This window comes from Dromiciops gliroides, chromosome 2 (assembly GCF_019393635.1).
Source record: "Dromiciops gliroides isolate mDroGli1 chromosome 2, mDroGli1.pri, whole genome shotgun sequence".
In the NCBI taxonomy this organism is placed as follows: Eukaryota; Metazoa; Chordata; class Mammalia; order Microbiotheria; family Microbiotheriidae; genus Dromiciops; species Dromiciops gliroides.
In genome coordinates, this window is record NC_057862.1 from 424583085 (window position 1) to 424603607 (window position 20523).

The 20523-nt window shown below is 39.1% G+C and overlaps 1 protein-coding gene and 1 non-coding gene across 2 annotated transcripts in view; one reads left to right on the plus strand and one right to left on the minus strand.

The window, feature by feature from the left end:
* Positions 1 to 1241: 1241 nt before the first annotated feature.
* Positions 1242 to 1349, minus strand: LOC122744995. The gene has a single exon (XR_006355311.1). It is a non-coding gene; the product is annotated as a U6 spliceosomal RNA (small nuclear RNA).
* Positions 1350 to 13858: 12509 nt separating this feature from the next.
* The window catches only part of NR6A1 (nuclear receptor subfamily 6 group A member 1), a 73036-nt gene continuing 66371 nt past the window's right edge, over positions 13859 to 20523 (plus strand). Inside the window, exon 1 of the mRNA XM_043981541.1 lies at positions 13859 to 13936. Coding sequence (XP_043837476.1) covers positions 13921 to 13936 — 16 coding nt within the window. The 5' untranslated portion in view covers positions 13859 to 13920. The remainder of the gene's footprint in view (positions 13937 to 20523) is intronic.

A 20523-nucleotide genomic window follows, 5' to 3' on the forward strand; every position in this document is an offset into this window, starting at 1 on the left:
GTCGTGATTATTTCATTCTATTTTAGCACTTAGCACAGTGCCTGACACATAGTAGGCATTTTATACGTGCTTGTTGATGGATTAGGTCTGTCAAACAAGGGCACTTATTGTCTACTTCAAGTCTTCCTACCTCTGTACGGACTTTCAGGACACTCCTTTTAAATTCAGTCCTCTCAGACTCCATTTCATCCTTTAAAGCTCAGCTGAAGCACCAACTCATACAGGAAGTCTTTCCTGATTCTGTACCAGCAAGTTCTTCCTCCTCCAAAATAATTACCTTGAATTTCCTTTGTATTTATTTCATATGTATTTATAGGAAATAGAAATCTAGCTATAGGAGTATTTGTTTTCTCCCACAAAACATAAGCTCCTTGAGGTTAGAAATTGGTGGTTGTTGTTTTGTCTTTGTATCCCCAGTGCTTACATAAAATAAGTACTTAATAAATGTCTATTGTTTAATTGATCACATGGCTAGCATATTTGATGTGATGATGTGGTCATTCGGCTAAACTAATATGATGCAGTGGGGAAAGAATTTTAGTAGTGTTCAAAGGAACCTTAGATGAGAGAACTCCAGAAAATAAACCATAGTGGGGAAAAATAGACCATAGGATGTTGGAACTGGAAGAGCCTTCAGATATTATCTAATTCTACCTCATCATCATACAGAGGAGAAAAGCAAGGCTCAGTAAAGGGAAATTAATTGTTCGTGGTCCATTGGGGCTAACAAGTGGCAGATTCAGGACTTGAACTCCAGGCTCGAGTCCATTCTGTAGAGTGAATCAGCTTGACCTGCCTGGTACTGGTACCTCTTACTACCTCCTGCCATCCAATAGAAATACACCTGGGTTTCATGCCTAGGATCTGAAAGCAGCTGATATGATCATTTAATCAGTATGAATAAAGCTAACAAATATGCTACAACTGAAGGTCCAGCTAGCTAGTGTATTTGTATTACTGGGACCTTTAGGAGATTATTCCTAAAAGGCAGCTAGGTGGCGCAGTAGATAAAGGACTGGCCCTGGATTAAGGAGGAATTGAGTTCAAATCTGGCCTAAGACACTTGACATTTACTAGCTGTGTGACCCTGGGCAAGTTACTTAACCCACAAAAAAAAAAAAATCCTGGGGAGAAGGAGATCATTCCTAACTTTACCAAAAGGGATTTTAGGCCAATGGTGGGGAGAAGGGATCTGGAGAGAAGCTTTGCTCCAATCCGTATGTGACTTAAAAAAAATGTTTAAGATAGAATGTTTCATGAATTTATTTGCATATCATCCTTGCACAGGGGCTATGCTAATCTTGTCTGTGTGGTTCCAATTTAGTATATGGGACTGAAGCAAATACCCCAGATGACTTTTTAAAGAAATTGCTTCTGCTGTGTTATTTACTTTACCTTTTTTCCAAAATATCTCCTCTCTCCAGTAAGCCATAGTAACAAAGACTAAAAAGGAAAGAAGGGGAAAAGCAGTTCAGCATAACTAACCAGCATATCAACCAATAATTAACAGTATATACAGTGTTCTCTACATCTGTACTTCCACATTTCTGCAAAGAATGAAGGAAAATGAATTTTCTCATCTTTTACTGTGGCCAGGATTGGTCATTATAGTTATAAAGTATTTTTTTCTTTTAATTCAAATTGTTGTTATTGTGTACATTTGGTTTTTTTGGTTCAACTTACTTTGTATCAATTCATATAAAACTTTCTGAAAAACATGACTTCTCAGCGATCCCCCATCACTCAACCAGTCCTTACTCTATTCTCACTACTACTGATGGTCATATATTTATTTATTTATTTTGTGAGGCAATGAGGGTTGAGTGACTTGCCCAAGGTCACACAGCTAGTAAGTGTCAAGTGTCTGAGGCAGGATTTGAACTCAGGTCCTCCTGAATTCAGGACCAGTGTTTTATCCACTGTGCCATCTAGCTTCCCCTGATGGTCATATATTAAAAACCGTCAAGGGCAGGCAGCTAGGTACACAATGGATAGAGTTCTGGGCCTGGAGTCAGGAAGACTCATCTTTCTGAGTTCAAATCTTGTCTCAGACACTTTTACTAGCTGTGTGACCCTGGGCAAGTCACTTAACCCTGTTTGCCTCATCTGCAAAAGGAGCTGAAGAAGGAAATGGCAAACCACTCCAATTTCTTTGCCAATAAAACCCTAAACGAGATGACACAGAGTCAGACACGACTAAACAACAAAATGAATCCTGGATAGTACCTTGGAGATCAGGTAGTCCAAAGCCTCCCCTTTTAGAGATAAGGAAATTTAGGGCCCTATAGAGATAAAATAACTTACTTAAGATTACACAGTTATCCACAGTGGCCCAGGTTTTCCAAACTTATAATACTGGGCTGTTTTTGCTGGATCAGACTTGTCCTTCCATCCTCTAATATAATTATCTATTGGAGAAGATAGAGAAATCTTGAGAGTATCGATTGTAGTATTGAATAAGTTGATATAGTTCATAAAATGGTATGACTTGGTGCTGACTCATCTGCCAATGTTGTTAAATAGTTTTATTTAACTGTCCAAAGGATTGAGGAGAGCTGTCTGTAAGGATAGAGAAATCATCCACTTACAAGTCAGGTCAGTAGTAAATCGTACTACAATTCTCTTATGTTGTTCTCAAATTATTACTTGATTACAAGACACTTGGAGTTACTCTTGTTTTCTACTCATAATTTCTAAAATCCCTTTCAACTGTGACCTGATAGCCCTATCTCAGTGTTCCAAGATCCCTTCCAGTTCTGACATTCTGCATTTTCTCTTTAGCATTTTTATTTCAAAGCAAAAGCAAAATAACAAGATTCACAAGCCCCCCAACCATTTAAACCCACTTATTCCCACTGCTTGCTAACTGGCTATGTTCTGAGTTTGCTTTTCAATGTGATTTCTCTTGTGGAGTAGAATCCAGGATATGATACATTGAGAGTCCGACTGGCTCTCTCATCTTCTATAGATTTTGGCTTGGAATGCCAGTTTTTACCTGGAAAATTTGTTTTAGTCAAGAGTCTGGGTAGGTAGGAATCATCCTTAAACCAAAACAAGCTCTCCTTCCATATCTACCCCCAATCCAAATAATAATTATTTTTATTTATGCTGCACTTCTCAAGTTATATGGGGTTTTCACATTCATCTCCTTTGGTTGTCATAGCAGGCCTGAGAAGTAGGTGGTGGGCATATTATTATACCCATTTTATTGGTAAAGAAACTGAAGGGAATTAGTGTTGCTTTTGCTCACACAATAAGACACAAGTCTTCAGTCCAGGCCTTCTGATTCTCTTTCCTGTGTTGTTTCTGTCCTACCACCCTACCTGCAAATTCTGGTTCATAGGCTCGTAGAATTTTAGAGCAGGAAGGGACCCACTCCTCATTTTATCTCTTTTTTTCCTCAACCTTATCTAGAGTCAAACAAAATAAAGTTTCTCACCAGCATGCACCTCTCCTCCTACCCTGGTCCTCCCACTAGGCCTGACAATCACCTTGGGCTATTCTTAGAATTGCTGAAAACAGTAATTGCCTGCCCCTGGCAGGAAGACCAAGGTAACTGGACCTTCCTGGAAGTGTTGTTGCGATGTCTGGTCACTTACTGACATGGGTCAGGTCAGTAGCATTGCCCCCAAAGTGACAGCTGTGATTGATGAAGCAGAAGCACCTGCTGAGTTGGGGGCAGGGACTCTTATCTAGGAAGAGATTCCCCTTTTTAACAGAAAAGTTTTATGGAAAGTGGTTTGACCACTGTGGTTGGTGGTAGAAGGCAGAACATGTGTATAGGCAATGATGGCTAAGCTAGGAGCAGGGTAGAGACTGTAAACTCGTCCTTAGAATCATAAAGCATTTGAAGAAACCCTGAAGCAGAATGTTAGACCAGAAAAGGGCCTGAGACATCTGTTTTCTTGCAGGTCAGGAAACAGGCTCAGAAATGGGGAGTAACATGTCCAATGCCACAGCTAGGACTAGAATCTAGTCTGTTGTTCTTTCTACTATACTATTCTGCCTTTCCCTGCTTACCTCCCAAGTCTTCAGGTATGCAGCCCAGTCTGAAAAAAAAAGTTAGGGGGCGCAGCTAGGTGGCACAGTGGATAAAGCACCAGCCCTGGATTCAGGAGGACCTGAGTTCAAATTTGGCCTCAGACACTTGATACTTAACTAGCTGTGTGACCCTGGGCAAGTCACTTAACCCTCATTGCCCTAACCCCCCCCCCCAAAAAAAAAGTTAGGAAAGGCTGCTTTATGATATTCTCTACTTGGTAGAATAATATCCCTGTGCAATAAAGAGAACCCTGGTCTTGGAGTCACATAATCTGGATTTAACTCTTAGAAAAGCTTGGCTACTTTACTATATATGTGCCATGGTAAAGCCATTTCCTGTCTCTAGGCCTCTGAAGAAACATGACTCCCAGGATTAAAGTCAACTAAACCTATTTTCTTTTCCCCATCTCTAGATTGAATTTTCTAGCCTCACTATTTCTGTCTGTGGCCCTGTCATTCACTTGGGTCTTCCATGTTCTCAAGGTCTTCCCTCCTTCACTTTCTTGGTTTTTATTAAAGGATTTATTGATGCCTTTTGATTTTATATCACTAACATTTCTGGGTAGAGCTCTCCTCCTACCCACCTCTCCTTTAAACCCCTCTTTGTAACAGAAAAATAAACAAAACGAACCAGCACAATGATTTTGTCTAACAGTGTATGCAGCATTCCACACCCAAAGTCCCCCTACTCTACCAATAAGAGGACGTCTTTCATTTCCTTTTTTTTAATAAAATTTTTTTTGAAGGGCAATGGGGGTTATAAAAGACTTGCCCAGGGTCATACAGCTAGTAAGTGTCAAGTATATAAAGCTGGATTTGAATCCAGGGCTGGTGCTCTATCCACTGTACCACCTAGCTGCCCCTTTCATTTCTAATAGTTAATGTTACCAGCTCCTATTAACCTCACCTGTACCACATCTCTGGCCCCTGATCTTTTCTTTCTACTCTGTCACTTTCACACTACTTTCATACAGCCTGGAATTCCAGGTGATCCTCTTAACTTTATGGTACTTTCACTCTAATCTCCTCAGTGTACTGTATCCTAGCCAAACTTTACTCAAACACCTCCTTGCAATTTCTTGTCTGTATGCCTTTGCTAACCTGTTTCCCACCCCCTTGCAGGCTGGCCTTCTCCACTTTCCCTCTTCACTTGTTGATTTGTTAGCCCTCCTATAAAGCCCAAATCAAATGCCACCTCTTTCATGAAACCTTCTCTGAACCACTAGATCATTGTGATGCTTGAAGACTTCCAAGAATGAAAGTTTCCTTGGACCAAGCCAAAATTTCCCCCTCTGCAGTAGTTTTCAAATGGTAGTTTTACTTACGTTCTCTGGGTCAAACAGAATAAGTCCAATTCTTTCTTTTTTTTAAAGTGAGGCAATTGGGGTTAAGTGACTTGCCCAGGGTCACACAGCTAGTAAGTGTCAAGTGTCTGAGGTCGGATTTGAACTCAGGTCCTTCTGACTCCAGGGCTGGTGCTCTATCCACTGCGCCACCTAGCTGCCTCTTTCTGGCCCTTTTTTATAAAGGAGCTACTTTCCAGTAGCATCTTCCTCATTTTTGCCACCTCTAAATAATTAATCCAGCTTGGTTATTCCTTGTCTTTTGTCCTCTCCGTACAGTTTATTGTAGCAGTCTGAACTTTAACCCCTGTTTGAAAATCCCTACATTGCTTTGTAGAAATGGCTTTTGTCATATTCCAGGTCTGTATTTCTCTTTTAGTTGTGTCCTGATGACATAGGCAACTCATCTATAGAGAGGGATTAGGAAGCCCTGGTATGACCAGGCAAAGTAAGGAGGAGAGAACAGGCAAGCTTTATTGATTCATACTTGGACATGAAATGAATGGCCTTTTGCCCCACCCCACCCCCAAAGCCTGTGAAACAGTGATATATTGGGGGTTTGGCTAGGAGGAAGAATAATAATTTATGTAAAGCCCCACAAAAATGTAAACTACCATCATCTGATCCTCACAACCATCCTATCAGGGTAACTGGACATAGGCATTGTTGTCACATGGAAGTGTGAAGTTACTTGTCCAAGTTCACACAGGAATCAAACCCAAGTCCTCTGAAAGCTAAATGCAGTCTTTTCTGATATACCATACCTTGGAAGAAATGGCCTGCTGTTTTAGACAATTAAAACTACCAAAGCTTCTATTAAACTTCAAAGTTTATAAATCTCTCTCCTCAATACTTTGAGAAGGTAGTACGTTTAAAAAAAAATTTTTAACAGCTGAGAAAACTGAAGTTCTGAGAGGTTTAACTTTGTTCACATTGATGAAACTAGGAATTGAACCCAGATCTTTTCACTCCAGATTTTGTACTTTTTTCACTATACCATACAGCCTCACATTCCTGGTGAGAGACCTCCTCTCTTCTGCAGCTGCTATTTAGAGAGCTAAACTTGAATGAGATAGGCCTCTGCATGGGGGGGCAAGTAGGCACAGATTGAAAGGCTATTTATTCACATGACTTTAGTCTTTCCTTGACATCCCTTGAGGGATTTAAGCAGTATCTTTGCTTAAAAATAAAGTAGATTCTTTGCAGTCACAGCCAAGGTATGCCAGATAGGGGGAAATTGTAAACTCATTATTTTTCCTTGTCTCTGTGTAGATAAACAGGTTAAGCCTCTAGCCTCCTCTGCAGGGAGGGAGGGTCTGCTGCTATCAGGATTGCCACTGGGCTAGTTTGCAACTAGCTCAGCCGGTTTGCAAACTTTTTAAAGTCCAAACCGTCAATTAGAAATGAGATCTTTGTTCTTGGGTGGGATTTGTTGAATTTGGAATTGGGGCTGGGCCAACCAGTAGAGGCACCCAAGGAATGACCTCAAGTCAGACCTTTCCCCTATTTAAGATATACTTTAGCTAAAGGATTTTCTTTTCCTCGGTAAACCTTTTCTTCCCTCCACACGCCCCCCCCCCCCCAAACAAACAAACAAACAAAAAAAACCTTTTCAGCCTTTCAGTGTTATCTCCTCACAATTCTCCTTTGCTATCTCAATTCTAAGGCCTACATTAAATACTACTTAGATCTTGTAATATAAGAACTAAGAGCATATAATGATGGGATCTCAAATATTAAGACTGGTCAGTATCTTAGCATGTAGAATATTGAATATTGGAGTGGAGAGGATATTAGAACTGGAAGGAACTGCAAAACCAATTATTAGAGATGGGTGGGACCTACCCTACAATATAGACTATTAGTGTAGGAAGGTACCCTAGGACACAGAATTTCAAAATTCTAAAAAGGAGACCTCAACTTAATACTGAGTCATTTTATTCCCGGGTTCTCCACCAAAGTGTTTTAGTTACTGTCAGAGGAAAACTTAACATCTTTCTCCTGGAAGAAAATAGTCAGAGAATGTGAAAACAAAGTAGAAAATGACTTCATCAACCAGTCACTTTTCTCAGCTGTTGTTTTGGATGCTTTCCAATTCTCCACACACCCACTCATCCATTGACCTCCTCTGGAGAAACTAAGTAGTCTGTTGTTGTGAAAACCAGTATCTGTGGGGCTTTTAAAGCTTTTCCCCCCACAATAACTGATTTGCTTGGTGTCACCTGTGAAAGGATTCATTTCTAGAAATACTTAACCTAAAGCATAAATTGAAAGAGTGGATGAGTTTCAGCCTGATTAATCTCAGAATTGGAAGAAAATCTTAGAATTAAAAGAGAGGTTCTATGATTTTGAGTTGGAAAGAGACCTGAGACATCTAGTCTGTCATGTTTGATCTTTATAATTTTGTAACTTTCACTCTTAATTTTTGTGTGCGATGCTTCTTTCCTTTTACATTGTTGTCGTCATTATGTGTATATTTTTTTTCATGGCTCTGCTTACTTTACTCTACATCATTTGGTATGATTGTCTATTCATCATACTCCTCATCCATACTTTTAAATAGCACCAGTACATTCATTTTATGCAGACAAAAAAGTCCATAGAGGTTAAATGATTTTCCAAAATCACATACATAATAGTAGTTTGATAGTTTGTAAAACCCCCTGCCTGATGTGAAGAATCCTTTTTTTTGCAGTAACTCCAGCAAACATCTAACTTTTACTTGAATGCCTCCAGTATGTGATTTTGGGGGATTTTTTTTGGGGGGGGGGGAAGACTTATGAAAAGTGAGAACAAATCTAGTCAACAAAGAACACATAATAGTGTTATGTGGCAGTGTGGATTTGTAAATCAGAGAATCTGTATTTAAATCCTAGCTCTGCTTCTTATGAGTTATCTGAGGTTGGGCAAGTCCCTTTATAACTATTTGACCTTCAGTTTCTTCCTGTATAAAATGAGGATAATAATACTGCCTAATTACAGCATGGGGGTTTTTATCAGTAGTTAATGAGATAATAATATAACTTAGTAGATCTCTTTGCTGTAGCTGCTTTCTCCATTGGTACAAATTGGAGTCCATATATGCCCTTCCATCTTAATATCATGGACCGTGTAGTTCAGCTGCTTCATTTTATAGATGAGAAAATTGAAGCCCAGGAACGTTGATACATAGGTAGTAATCATCAAAGACTGTATTTGAACCCTGTTTCTCTGACTCCACACTCAGCATTCTTTTCACTCTATTGCCATAATATTTTCATCTGATTTTTTTTCCTCTTTTTTTAAATCACAAAAATATTTTATTATTTTCCAGTTACATCTAAAGATAGTTTTCAACATTTGTTTTCCTAAGATTTTTAGTTCCAAATTTTTCTCCCTCCCTCCCTTCTCTCCCTTCTCTCCCCAAGACAGAAAACAATCTGATATAGGTTATATATGTACAATTACATTAAACATATTTCTGCATTAGTCATGTTGGGAAAGAAGAATCAAGGGGCAGCTAGGTGGCACAGTGAATAAAGCACCGGCCCTGGATTCAGGAGTACCTGAGTTTAAATCTGGCCTCAGGCACTTGACACCTACTAGCTATGTGACCCTGGGCAAGTCACTTAACCCTCATTGCCCCACCAAAAAAAAAGAAGAAGAAGAATCAGAACACAAAAAACCATTAAAAAAAAAAAGTAGAAACAGTGTGGTTCAATCTGCTTTCAGAATCTACAATTCTTTTTTCTGGATGTGGAGAACATTTTCCATCATGAGTCCTTTGGAGTTGAGTTGTCTTGGATCATTCTATTGCTGAGAAGAGTTAAGTCTGTCACAATTGATCATCACACAGTGTTTCTGTTACTGTGTATAAGGTTCTCCTGGTTCTGTTCACTTTACTCAGCATCAGTCCACTTAAGTCTTTCCAGGTTTTTCTGAAATCTGCCTGTTCATCATTTCTTACAGCACAATAGTATTCCATTACATTCATATACCGCAACTTGTTCAGCCATTTCCCAATTGATGGGCATTCCCTTGGATTTCCAATTCTTTGCCACCACAAAGAGAGCTGCTGTGAATATTCTTGTACATGTCTGTCCTTTTCCTTTGTTTATGATCTCTTTGGGATACAGACCTAGTAGTGGTATTACTGGGTGAAAGGGTATGCACCCTTTCATAGCCCTGACTTTTTCCTCTTCATTCAAACACCCTATTTCAGACCCTTGCCTCTTCTCTACTAGACTACTACAAATAGCATCCAGTACCCATCAGCTGGGGAGCAGCTAAACAAATTGTAGTACAGAACATAATAGAATATATTACTGTGCCATAAGAGATGGTGAGCATAATGGAAAGACTTCCATGAAATAATGCAAAGTAAAATAAGCAGAGTCAGGAAAATAATATACACATTGACTACAACAATGAAAAAGGAAAGGATACCACAAAACATTTGAAAATGAATTTTGCAAAATTATAAAGAATAAGCTTAACTCCAAAGAAGAAATATGAGAAGACACTCCCCCTGACTTTTCTGCAGAGGTTGAGGTCCATAGGACCTTTGGAACATTGCATATAATGTACTAGTGTACATTAGACAAAATCATCTGTTTAGATTAAGTTAGGACTTAGTTTAGCGATTCAACAAACACTTATTAAACAACTATATAGCAAGACTTTTTCAATATGTTGATCAATTTTATTGAATTGTTTTCTTTTCCTCTTTTTTCAAAAAAATCTTTTGTTTAAAGCAGAGGTGCCAAACTTGTGGCAAGCCCCTTGCAAAATTCCCAGGGAACCAGATTAAAATGTGATTGGGGGGGGGCAGCTAGGTGGCACAGTGGATAAAGCACTGGCCCTGGATTCAGGAGTTCCTGAGTTCAAATCTGGCCTCAGACACTTGACACTTACTAGCTGTGTGACCTGGGCAAGTCACTTAACCCCAATTGCCTCACAAAAACAAAACAAAAAAATGTGATTGGGAAATGTTTAACAAAGAAAAAATACTATATAACATAGATAATGTCAATTTTGGTTTTGTAAGCCAATATGCTGCCAGCAGAGATCTGTTTGTATTTGAGTTTGGCACTACTGGTTTATGGGATGGCTCACTCATAAGGGGGGGGGGGGGAGATACCAGTCTGAGTCTAGTCAATGAAGATTAAAAAGAATCCTAACCTTGTCATTTCTCCAATTCATTCTCTACACTGTTGCCCAAATAATCTTCTTAACAAACTCTGTGACCATGCCACTATTCTCCAAAATCCACTGTCGCTCTCCATGGCCTACATAGCATATTGTTGGCACCTTTTATTGTATTTGTCATTAATCATAATTTATTTTAGCTATTTGTGGTGATATTTTTATCATCCTACTAGATCGTAAGGCAGGGACTGTATTCTAAGAACATATCATGAGGCCTTGCTACATAGATGTTTAATGAATGTTTGATAAATTTGATAAGCTCCCTGAGCACACAAGTATTTTTGTAAAATACACATCTGTTTACTTTTTTAAATCTAAGGGAGACATTAATTTACATCATAATATGATAGTCTTAAACAAAACTTTAAAAAAACAGAAATTTACCATTTTGTTTCCTTTCTTTGGTTATTATACTTCATTTGGAAGAATTGCTTTCATATCCAAGACGCTAGTGTGGACTTTGGGATTGTAACTCATATCCATCTTTGTTGAATTCAGCTCTTTCCCTTGTTATAGAGAATGTTCCCTGATAGGGACCTGAAAGACAAGCAGAGAGCTTGTTTTTTTCTGGATTAGAAAGGAATTCAAAATATTTTCAGCATTTTATTTTGCTTTTCTTAAAATTAATAATGGTTCTATGAACTTAAAGATCTCATCATCTCTAACCTATGTTCCAAAGTTCCTGAGATCTGAAGCTGAAAGAGACCTCGGAAGTCTAGTTCAGTCCCTTCATTTTATAGATGAGGTAACTGAGGCCCAGGGAGACTGTGACTTGTCCAAAGTCACACATAGTCTCAGAGGCAAATTTATTCACATAACTTCAGAAACACAAACAGGGGCTTCTCTGAGAAGTCCAACTGGAGATGTTCAAGAAAAGGTTGTATAATCACATTTCAGGAATGTTGAAGAAGGGATTCTGCTGCAGGTGTTATTTGGACAAGGTGACCTTTGAGGTCTATGAGTTTGAAAACATTTAACCATAAGATAAACTGAATTTAAATTGCATCTTTATTCTGATTAATATGAGCGAACTATGTATCAGAGAACCCTTAAGTTGAAAGGTTATTAAGATCTCATCTAGTTAAATTTCTACATGAAACAGGATTCTGGACTACAGAATCTCAGCAAATAGTTATCCAGCCTCTACTTTTAGGATTTCCAGTGGTGGGGAGAAGGCAAAACCTCCTGAGGCAGGCCGGTCCACTTTTGTACAATTAGGAAGTTTTTCATCATATTGAGTTGAAATCTGACTTTCTGCAACTTGAATCCACTGGTCTTTATTCTGCCTTCTGGGGCCAAGCAAAACAAATCTAATCATCCTTCCTCATCAAATCTGATCAAATACTTGAAAACTGTGATCATATCTGTTCTTCGACCTCAAAATCTTCTCTCCCCAGGCTAAACATCCTGAATTCCCTTACCTGATGTTTCCATGTCTTGCATTCCAGGCCCCTCCCCATCCTGGATGGTCTCCTTGGGATGTGCTCTAGCTTTTCAGTGTCCCACTTAGCTGTAACCAGAACTGAATAATACTCTCAATGTGGTCTGAGCAGTGCAGAGGACAACTAGATTGTCATCTTCCTTTTTGTGGATATGACTTCTAGATCAGGCAAAAAATCCGACTGGCTTTTTCTAACGCCTCCTTGGTTGTGTTTTTTAGAACAAGACAAATCAGTAGTTTGATCTTCTCCCTTAAAACATTGCACCTCTTTGGGCTGAGGTGGCCTGATTTGTGAAGTAATCCTTAGTGCTTTGTCCTCCTTGTTAGAGAAGACCACTAGTACTGGCTATAGCAATTGTTTGCCACTTAATCTCATCAGAACAAAGTGAAGAATTACTACCTTTCCCTTTAAAAGGAATGCTTTCTTTAGGGAATGCTGCAGGAGGTATCTTGTGTTGAGACCAAGGACCAGAAGGAAAAATTTCAGAAAACAAAAGTGTTTTTGAAAACTGGAAAGCTGTGTGTGTGTGTGTGTGTGTGTGTGTGTGTGTGGCCTTGTTGGGCCATGATGGCTTCCTAATTAAAAAAAAAAAACATTCAAAATTTTAGAGTAAATAGAACACAGAATATTAGAACTTGAATTAAGAACACATTGGACTTCCGAAACTGCCTCTTCCAATCCCCTCAATTGTTACAGATAAGAAAACTATGGAAGTTTGGATATAAAGCCTTTGTTCTCTTTATAGTATTAGGTTTCTAGCTTTGGTTTTGATTTTCCATATCCGGAATTATTATCCGTATATGCTTTGTGGCATTTGTCGGTGAGAATAAGAAATCGTAAACCTGAGTTAAAATTATTTATAAGAACATTAGGCAGTTTGGCATAGGGGAGTGAGGGCTATTCTTGGAGTCTTGAGAGACTTGGGTTCGAATTTGCTTTCTGGCACTTGCCTAGTTGATGTAAGTCCTTTTTATTTCTATGAGCCTGTTTCCTTATCTGTATTTTGGGGAAAATAACACTTGCAACTTAGTTGTTTCGAGGAAAGTTTTTCAAAGGACTTTCTATAAATGTGAATTTTTATTACTAGCTGTTTGACCTTGGGCAAATTCTCTTTCTCCTCCCCCCCCCCTTCCATTTTAGCTTCAGTTTCCTCTTTGCTAAATGGGGAGGGGGGGGGTTGGACTTTTAAAACTCTAGCTTTGTCTGTTCTCCAGTCCCTGTCACCTCTAATGTGTTTTTTTTTTTACATTGCATATTTTAACATTCAATCTTCCCAGTTGCTTGTCAGCTCCAACAATATGATTCTAGGGTCTGACATGTCTTCGTTTTTTATTGCGACAGCCCTCACCTAAACAACAACAAAAACCCTCCACGTTTTCTCTTTATTGATAACAAAAATTGTACATCCAGGTCCTGAGACAACAGCCTAGACCCTTTCTGAAATGTCTTAAAACATTTTTTTAAAGTTGTAAACTAACCAGATGGGGGTAGGTAGGGAGGAGAGGAATTCCCCCAATACCGCCTTTTGCATACAGCTTAATCCTGTGCATTTATATTCCCCATCTCTGCAGTGCCCATCCTGGGCGGGAGGGTGGTTGCTGTAAGAGTGTGCTGCAGTAGGTGCCAGGCATCATTGTTAGCTGAGGAAAATAAGTCTATCAGTTCCACTTAGATAACCTTTGGTAGTCCACGGCCTCCTTACACGTTGTGACCTCAGGGCTTGAACTTTGTAATCACATGACCAGCTTGTAAACTGACCTGTGAGGATGACTGTTGTAAGCCAAAGCTGGGAGAGAGAAATTGGCACTAAGTATGGTGAGGTCTCTCTTCAGGCCGGGGCTTGTTTTGTGATCTCTCCTTCTTCATGGCTGCTCCAGAACTTCTCAGCAAACTCGGAGAAGCATGAAATGGATACATGGGAAGGTAAAGGGAAAAGACTGATTAATAATGCAGTGCCGGCAAGGAGAGGTTGAGAGAATTTCTTGGAGGGTTCATAGCAAACAGTAGCCTAGCCTATGGGGGGCTGGGGGGAGGAGAATTCTGGGGCAACTGCTTTCTACGTATGGGCAAGAATTCAGCCCTTAATTTTGAGTTTGTGTTTTAGAGCTGAAAGACAGGAGGAGAAAGGGAAAAGTTCTTCCCTCTACAAAAATGTTAATGTGACTTGTGTGTTTGAATAATCTGTAGTCACTTGCCTATAGCTTCCAAATACAATTTGCTGCCCCCCCTCCTTTTAACTTACTCTGTTTATCCCAGAGCTTAATGTGTTTAGATTTTAAATTCCTTAATCCAAGTTACCATCTGGAAAAAGCTTCATTTATTATTGTTAATTATTGATAGTATCAGGAGCTTGTGGGGCTCTTGATAAGGTAGCTTGGGGTCTCTGGAGACTGATACTGGGGTCACAGATATTTTCTAGCTATATGGAGGTAGTGAAGTCCTTGATAATCTATAAAATGAGAGGCCTAGAACATATTCTAACATTATATAATGCTCGTTTCTGTTTCAAGTCCTCTTTCAGATCTAAAGCCTGTGTACTATTATAGTAGTTTACTTATTCATTTTGTTCTTCTGGGGAAATTGTTTAAGTTCTTTCTTTTTCTTTTAAGTTTTCTAAGAACAACTTTAGTTTGTGCAGTGGTGGGTTTATTTTACTGGTAAACGCTTAACTTCAGAGCAGCTTTTGAATCCTTGAATTCTTTGGGGATTTTTTATATCCCCAACAACCTTGTATGAGGTGATACAAAACTTAGGATCATACTTCTAAAATTCTGAGAATATTGCCTTTTAGCTTGGAAACTCTCCTCCTTCCTCAGAAAAGGGGGATAGGGGAGGGAAAAGTTGGTTTTAAGGATGGATAATAAATAAAAACTAATTTATGTAGTGCTTTATTCCTTTCCAATAACAATAACTGTGATGTATGTAATGCAGAATTTTTATCCCCATTTACTGGGGGAGGGAGGGGTGGTGAGGTTAACTACCTGCCCAGAATCACAAAGTTGGTAAAATTTGGATTTTTGAAGGCACATTGAAGATCATTTCATTCAAAACTCACTTTATAGTGTTGTGCTGAAACCCTGATTTTTCTTCCCCAAAGCTAAGACTAGTTAATGCTAGGATACTCTAGGTCTGGACCTATGTAACCTTTTAAACATCTGCCAGAACATCTGCGAAATTCTTGGGTAATTTGTGGGTACCAGGATTAATGAAACCTTACTGTAGTATTGATTCGAAACCAGTAACACATATATTGCATAGTGAGGGGGGTATCTATGTCCGGGGCTGCGGGTTGGGGAGGGGAGGAGTGTTGCCAAGAGCTTTCTTTGTGATAATTTGACTTCTATAATGTGTACCTCCTCCTTCCCCCATACTAGTAGCTTCCCCCTTACTTGTAACATGGTGTCAGTTTTGGTTGTACATGAATTGCAATGGAGTCCTGGCCCCTTCCCCTGGAATTCTTTGCAAATTACTAGCCTCATTCCTTCCCAGACATGCTAGTTGTGAACAATCCAAAATTTTCGAGGAAAAGTTTAGAACATAAAATTTGGCTTGATTCTTTGACAGGTCTAATTCATTTGTCCCAGTAATTGGGTTCCTAAGAGCAAATTCTCTGAAGTTGTTGAAGCCAAGGGAATGATATTGGAGATTACAGACTGCCAGATTTAGGGGCCAAATATGTGCTACATTTATGCTTTTTCTGTTTTTCTAATTTGTAAGCTTCCTTGAAGGGAAGTAGTGCTTGTTCAGGATTTAATCTGTGTATCCCCAGTGCCAATACCAAGATGTTGCACATAGCTATTAATTCAATTAAAAAAAACCAAAACACTTTAACTGTCAGGCCTGAGTTTCTGTTTAGGGATGTTTCCTTAGTAGTGTAACAGTAACTCAGCAGTATTCAGATAGTCAATACCGTTGTGATGCATAATTACTTTAAAATATATGTTGTCCCCAGATAAGAGATGAATAAAATGCACCCTTCTTCCTTTCCTTGCTGGGGATGGGGACGAAGGGATATGTTTAGGGTCGGACCAACCCTAAGTAATATTGTATACACTGACCAATTTGGTCACTTGTCAGTGTATTTGCTTATTCTTTTTCTGTTATGTAGTGAAAGACTCATGCGTGGACAGAGGACAGGATATATAGAAAAGGCTGGTGTAAAAGCAAAAGACATCAAAACATTTGAAATACATATTGTTCCCTTTAAACGACAAATCCAGTTAAAATACATTTACATCTATTAACAGTTTCAAATGGATTGCTAGGGAAAATAATGTTCAGTTTAATTATTCTCTCCTATTCCAATCATTTCTCTTTGTCCATCATCTCAGTTATTTTGTAGATATTTTTCCTTTTGTGTCATCTATCAGTGTATATGCTGTTCTTTTGGCTATCCTTTTTAGTAGCATTTGTATTATTCCATTCCATTGATATTCCAGCGTTTATTCAGCCATTCACCAACTGTTGAACATTTGCTTCCAAACCCAATAATCTCATTGTTGCGAATAAAAAACTAAGTGATTTTTTTTTCTTCATAATATGTTAGGATTGGAAGGGGGCCCTAGAGCAAAATCTCACCAAACTTAGGTTATGCTTAGGTTAGACCTGGAAGGGACCTTAGAGCTTAAGTATTCCTTTCCCCCCTTACATACACTTTTTAAAAATTAGATGAAGTTTAGAAAAAATTCTGTGAAGTTATAATTTTTATTTTCACCTGGATTCTTCACATTAAAAAAAAAGAACAGTTAAAGCAATCTATTTTACTGTATCAAAAACATTGTTCTGGAATTAAAGGGGAAAATTCAACTAATACAACCGCAGCAAAGTGGGTTGTGTTGGATTCAGATGAACAGCTACTGTAAAAAAAAAAAAAAAAGTGGTCGATTCAGAGTTGCTGCAACCCTGATTCTTCCATATTTGAGGCCTTGTCCATTTAAATTAACCTTTGTCACAGCTGGGCGGACAAATGTTTTTGTTTTAGTTCACAGAGGGCTAATTCTATTCAGGCTTTCCGAGGGGCCGCACAATCTGCTCTTTCAGCCTTGTCAGTCGCTAGGCAGGAAGTCTTACTTCTTTAAGCTATCTTTCAGAATGGGGGGTTGGGACTTAGAGAAAGGTGGGGGAAGGGACTCTAAGCATCTCTTAAAGATCAATAACTAGGGGAAGGGAATGGGGGAAGGAGAGAGCCATTGTGTGAACTGAGAGATGGACACAACTCTTACCCAGTAGTTTCTTTCTGGGAAGGCAGTATATAACCAAAATCCAATCTCTGAAGCACACCCCTTACTTCCTTCACTCTTGAAGGAACAGCTTTTTTTAAATAGCTCAAAAATTAGCCCATCCAAAGTTTTAAGTTTGCTTTGAATATCATAGTTTCCAACAGACAAATGATAACTCACAGAAAGAAGTATGGTTTAGTGGAATTCTTTGTCATTGACGAGTTGTGGGATCTTGGCCACTTTGTCTTCTCCAGGCCTGTTTCTTGGAGGACTTTTTTACCTCTAACATTCTATGATCTAAATTTCCTTCCAGCCGTAACAATTCTCAAATTCCAGCTTCAGATATGGGTCAGACTGGATGACCTCTGAAGTCCTTTCCAAATGAGCTTATATGATCTGTCCTATGTTCCAGCCTCCTGCTTTTTAAGGCCCTCTTTCTGCTGTAATTTAGGATCATAGTAAGATTCCAAACTAGAGAGATCACCTAGTCCCTTCCCCTCAATTTATAAATGAAGAAACTTGGAGTCCTGAGAGGTGAAGTGATTTCTTTGCCTAAGGTCACAGAAGGAAATAAATAGTCAAATCTGAATTCAAACCTGGGTTCTTTGCTTGCAAATACTTACAATACTATCACTCCTTATCTTCAGTGCTCTAACATTCAGTGTTGTTATATCTTTCCAACTAAAACATTTCTGGATTTTGAGGTACACGTTTAATATTCTGTGATTTTATATTTCAGTTTTACAAAGCACTTTTCTCAGAGCTGCCCTCTAAGTGTGGGGAGTACAAGTTCTTTCTTATTTTACATTCATTTGAACTATGAGTTGCTCACTTTTTCTCCCCCATAATAATATTTAGCAGGAAAAGGTAATTTTGGATCTTGGTAACATGATTGAGAAGAGATTCAAATAAAGTAGTCTTTTTAAGGAACAAATATTTCTGTCACTCCATACTGGTAGCCAGGCATCATTAAGAGCATTGAAAAGACCCAGATTCGTTTAGAGTTTCAGTAACACATGTGTGAAATCCCTCCCCTTAAACAGCTGGTATTGGCCCTTGAAACTCCAGCCTGGCTCAACAAATGCTCAATGTGTGTTATTTTGAGATTAGCCTAGATCAGAGTGATAACTAACAAACTGGCCAGAAGGAAGGGCCACTTTTTAATCCATTTTAAAAAGCAATGTTTATCAATGTCACTTTGGTAGATCTCTGTAAAATGGACATTTGGAGGTGGTGTAGAATATAGTCAGCATGATGAGGGAAAAAACCCACTGTCGATAGTTTTGTTTTTATGCAAGGCAGCTAGAGCCCTGTGGAATTGAGCATTGTACCATCTATACAATCCCCACTTACCTCTTTGCTTTTTCTAGATGTGGTTCTTTTGGAAAAGACCCTAACAATCGGCAGAATAGCTCACATTTTTATAGCTGTTTGTGAGGGCTAACAGCCCTGTGAGGGAAGCAACTGGAAGTTGGATTCATTTTACAGATGAAGAGACCTGTGTTTAGAGAGTTGAAATAACTCACTTATTGTCAGAGGACAAATATGTAGTAAGACTTTTTTATTTTTACAGATGAGGAAACGAGAGCAGGACAGTGCTTGTCTGAGCAGGGACTAGGACGACAATATTTTGACTAAGCCTCAGGAGAGCTCTTTGCACTAGACCCTGCTGCTGCAGGCCTACTGTACCCCCCTCTCCTAGAGGTGCCTGAAGATAATTGCTGCAAGTACCCTTTGTGATGCAAAGACTTTATGGCCTATAGAGAAAGTTCACTCCTAGGGAGGAATGAATTCACTGCCTCCTTCCTCTCGGTGTGAGTGCTAAGGTGTCAGCTGATGGTAACAGCTGAGGTAGATGGATTCTAAAATAGCATCGAGGTCCTCTCCCAGAATGCCTAGGCTTCATCTCAGAGAACCAATTCAGCCAACCAGATTCCTCAAATATGCTCTTCCAGAACACATTTAGTTGCTCATAAGGCCAAGGACAAGGTCTGTTTCTTTTAAGCCGAATATATTTTCCTCACTTTCACCAGTGTTAGGCAGGTGATCTGGCACTTCACAGGTGAAGTGACTTGTGTGACTTAGTGGTGTTTTTTTTAGTACATTTCAATTCAATTTGATTCTCTAAGCACTTATTAAGTGTCCAAATCGTACCATTATGGTCAGTGGGGATTCAAAAAGAAAAAAAAAACCATGGTGTCTGCCCACAAAAAATTTATGGGGAGAAGCTGTGTGTATATATTTTATTTTATTCTGGAGTATAAAATTTATTTTTCTATATACTGTAAACGTGTGCATCATATGTGGACCTTGGAGGCAACTTAGAGGCCATCTAATTCAACTCCATTTTACCAAAAAGGAAACTGAGGCCTAGTGAGGTTGTGACTTGCCCAAAGTCACATAGGTAATAAGTGTGGGATTTGAACACAAGTCTTCTGACTCCAGAGTTAGGGCTTTTCTCACTGTATCCTCTTCAAAGACATAGCATGTTAGAGTTTCAGGCTGTTTTAGGACTGGGAATACATTTAGGGAATTGATAGAAAATTTAATAATTACATATCTTTAGTCCTAACGTGGTTTTACCAAGTCATGTAGAGCTCAGACATGTTAGACTGTTAGAGCCTTCTTTTTGGTCCCCATTAATCAGATCTTTTTGTATACTTTAAGCGTTCACTTTAGGATTTTTAAACTTAGAAAGGGCCTTCTGAGAAAACAAACAAACATCTGGATTGTTTTAAGGCTTGTGGGATTGAGTTTTCCCTTTTGGAGTGGGGTTGAGGGGGAGTAAGGCTAGAGAGTAGTTTATAAGAAGGTAGCCTCATTATAATCAAAACCAGGGCCCTCTGATATGACTGCATTAGTGCTTCAAACTTTTTTGTGAATTGCAGCTAAATTTCCCAAAGGAATTGGTCTGAGAGATTCTAATATTACTAGCAAAACTTTTTAGAATCTCTTTTACATTATATTAAAATACATTTGAAACCTGCCCAAGCATTTGCACGGGTTCACCCTTTAAGTATGCCTGAGGGAGGTAGGGGGAAGAGTGCAGGAGGGGCCTAAAAAGTCTTCTGGGTTCAAGACGAGGTTGGAACTTTTTTGCAAGGGGCAGTTTAGCATTTTCACACTGGGGCCAGCCCTAGGCTGGCGTTTGAAGCTGCAACTGTGTTTGATTTAGCGCCCCACTTACAATGGGTTTGGAGAACAAAGCTGAGGCCCAGAGGCATGAGTATGGAAACGGGCTGTTATCCAGAAATCTAAGCCATTTCTTTTCTTCTGTTTGTGGGATTATTT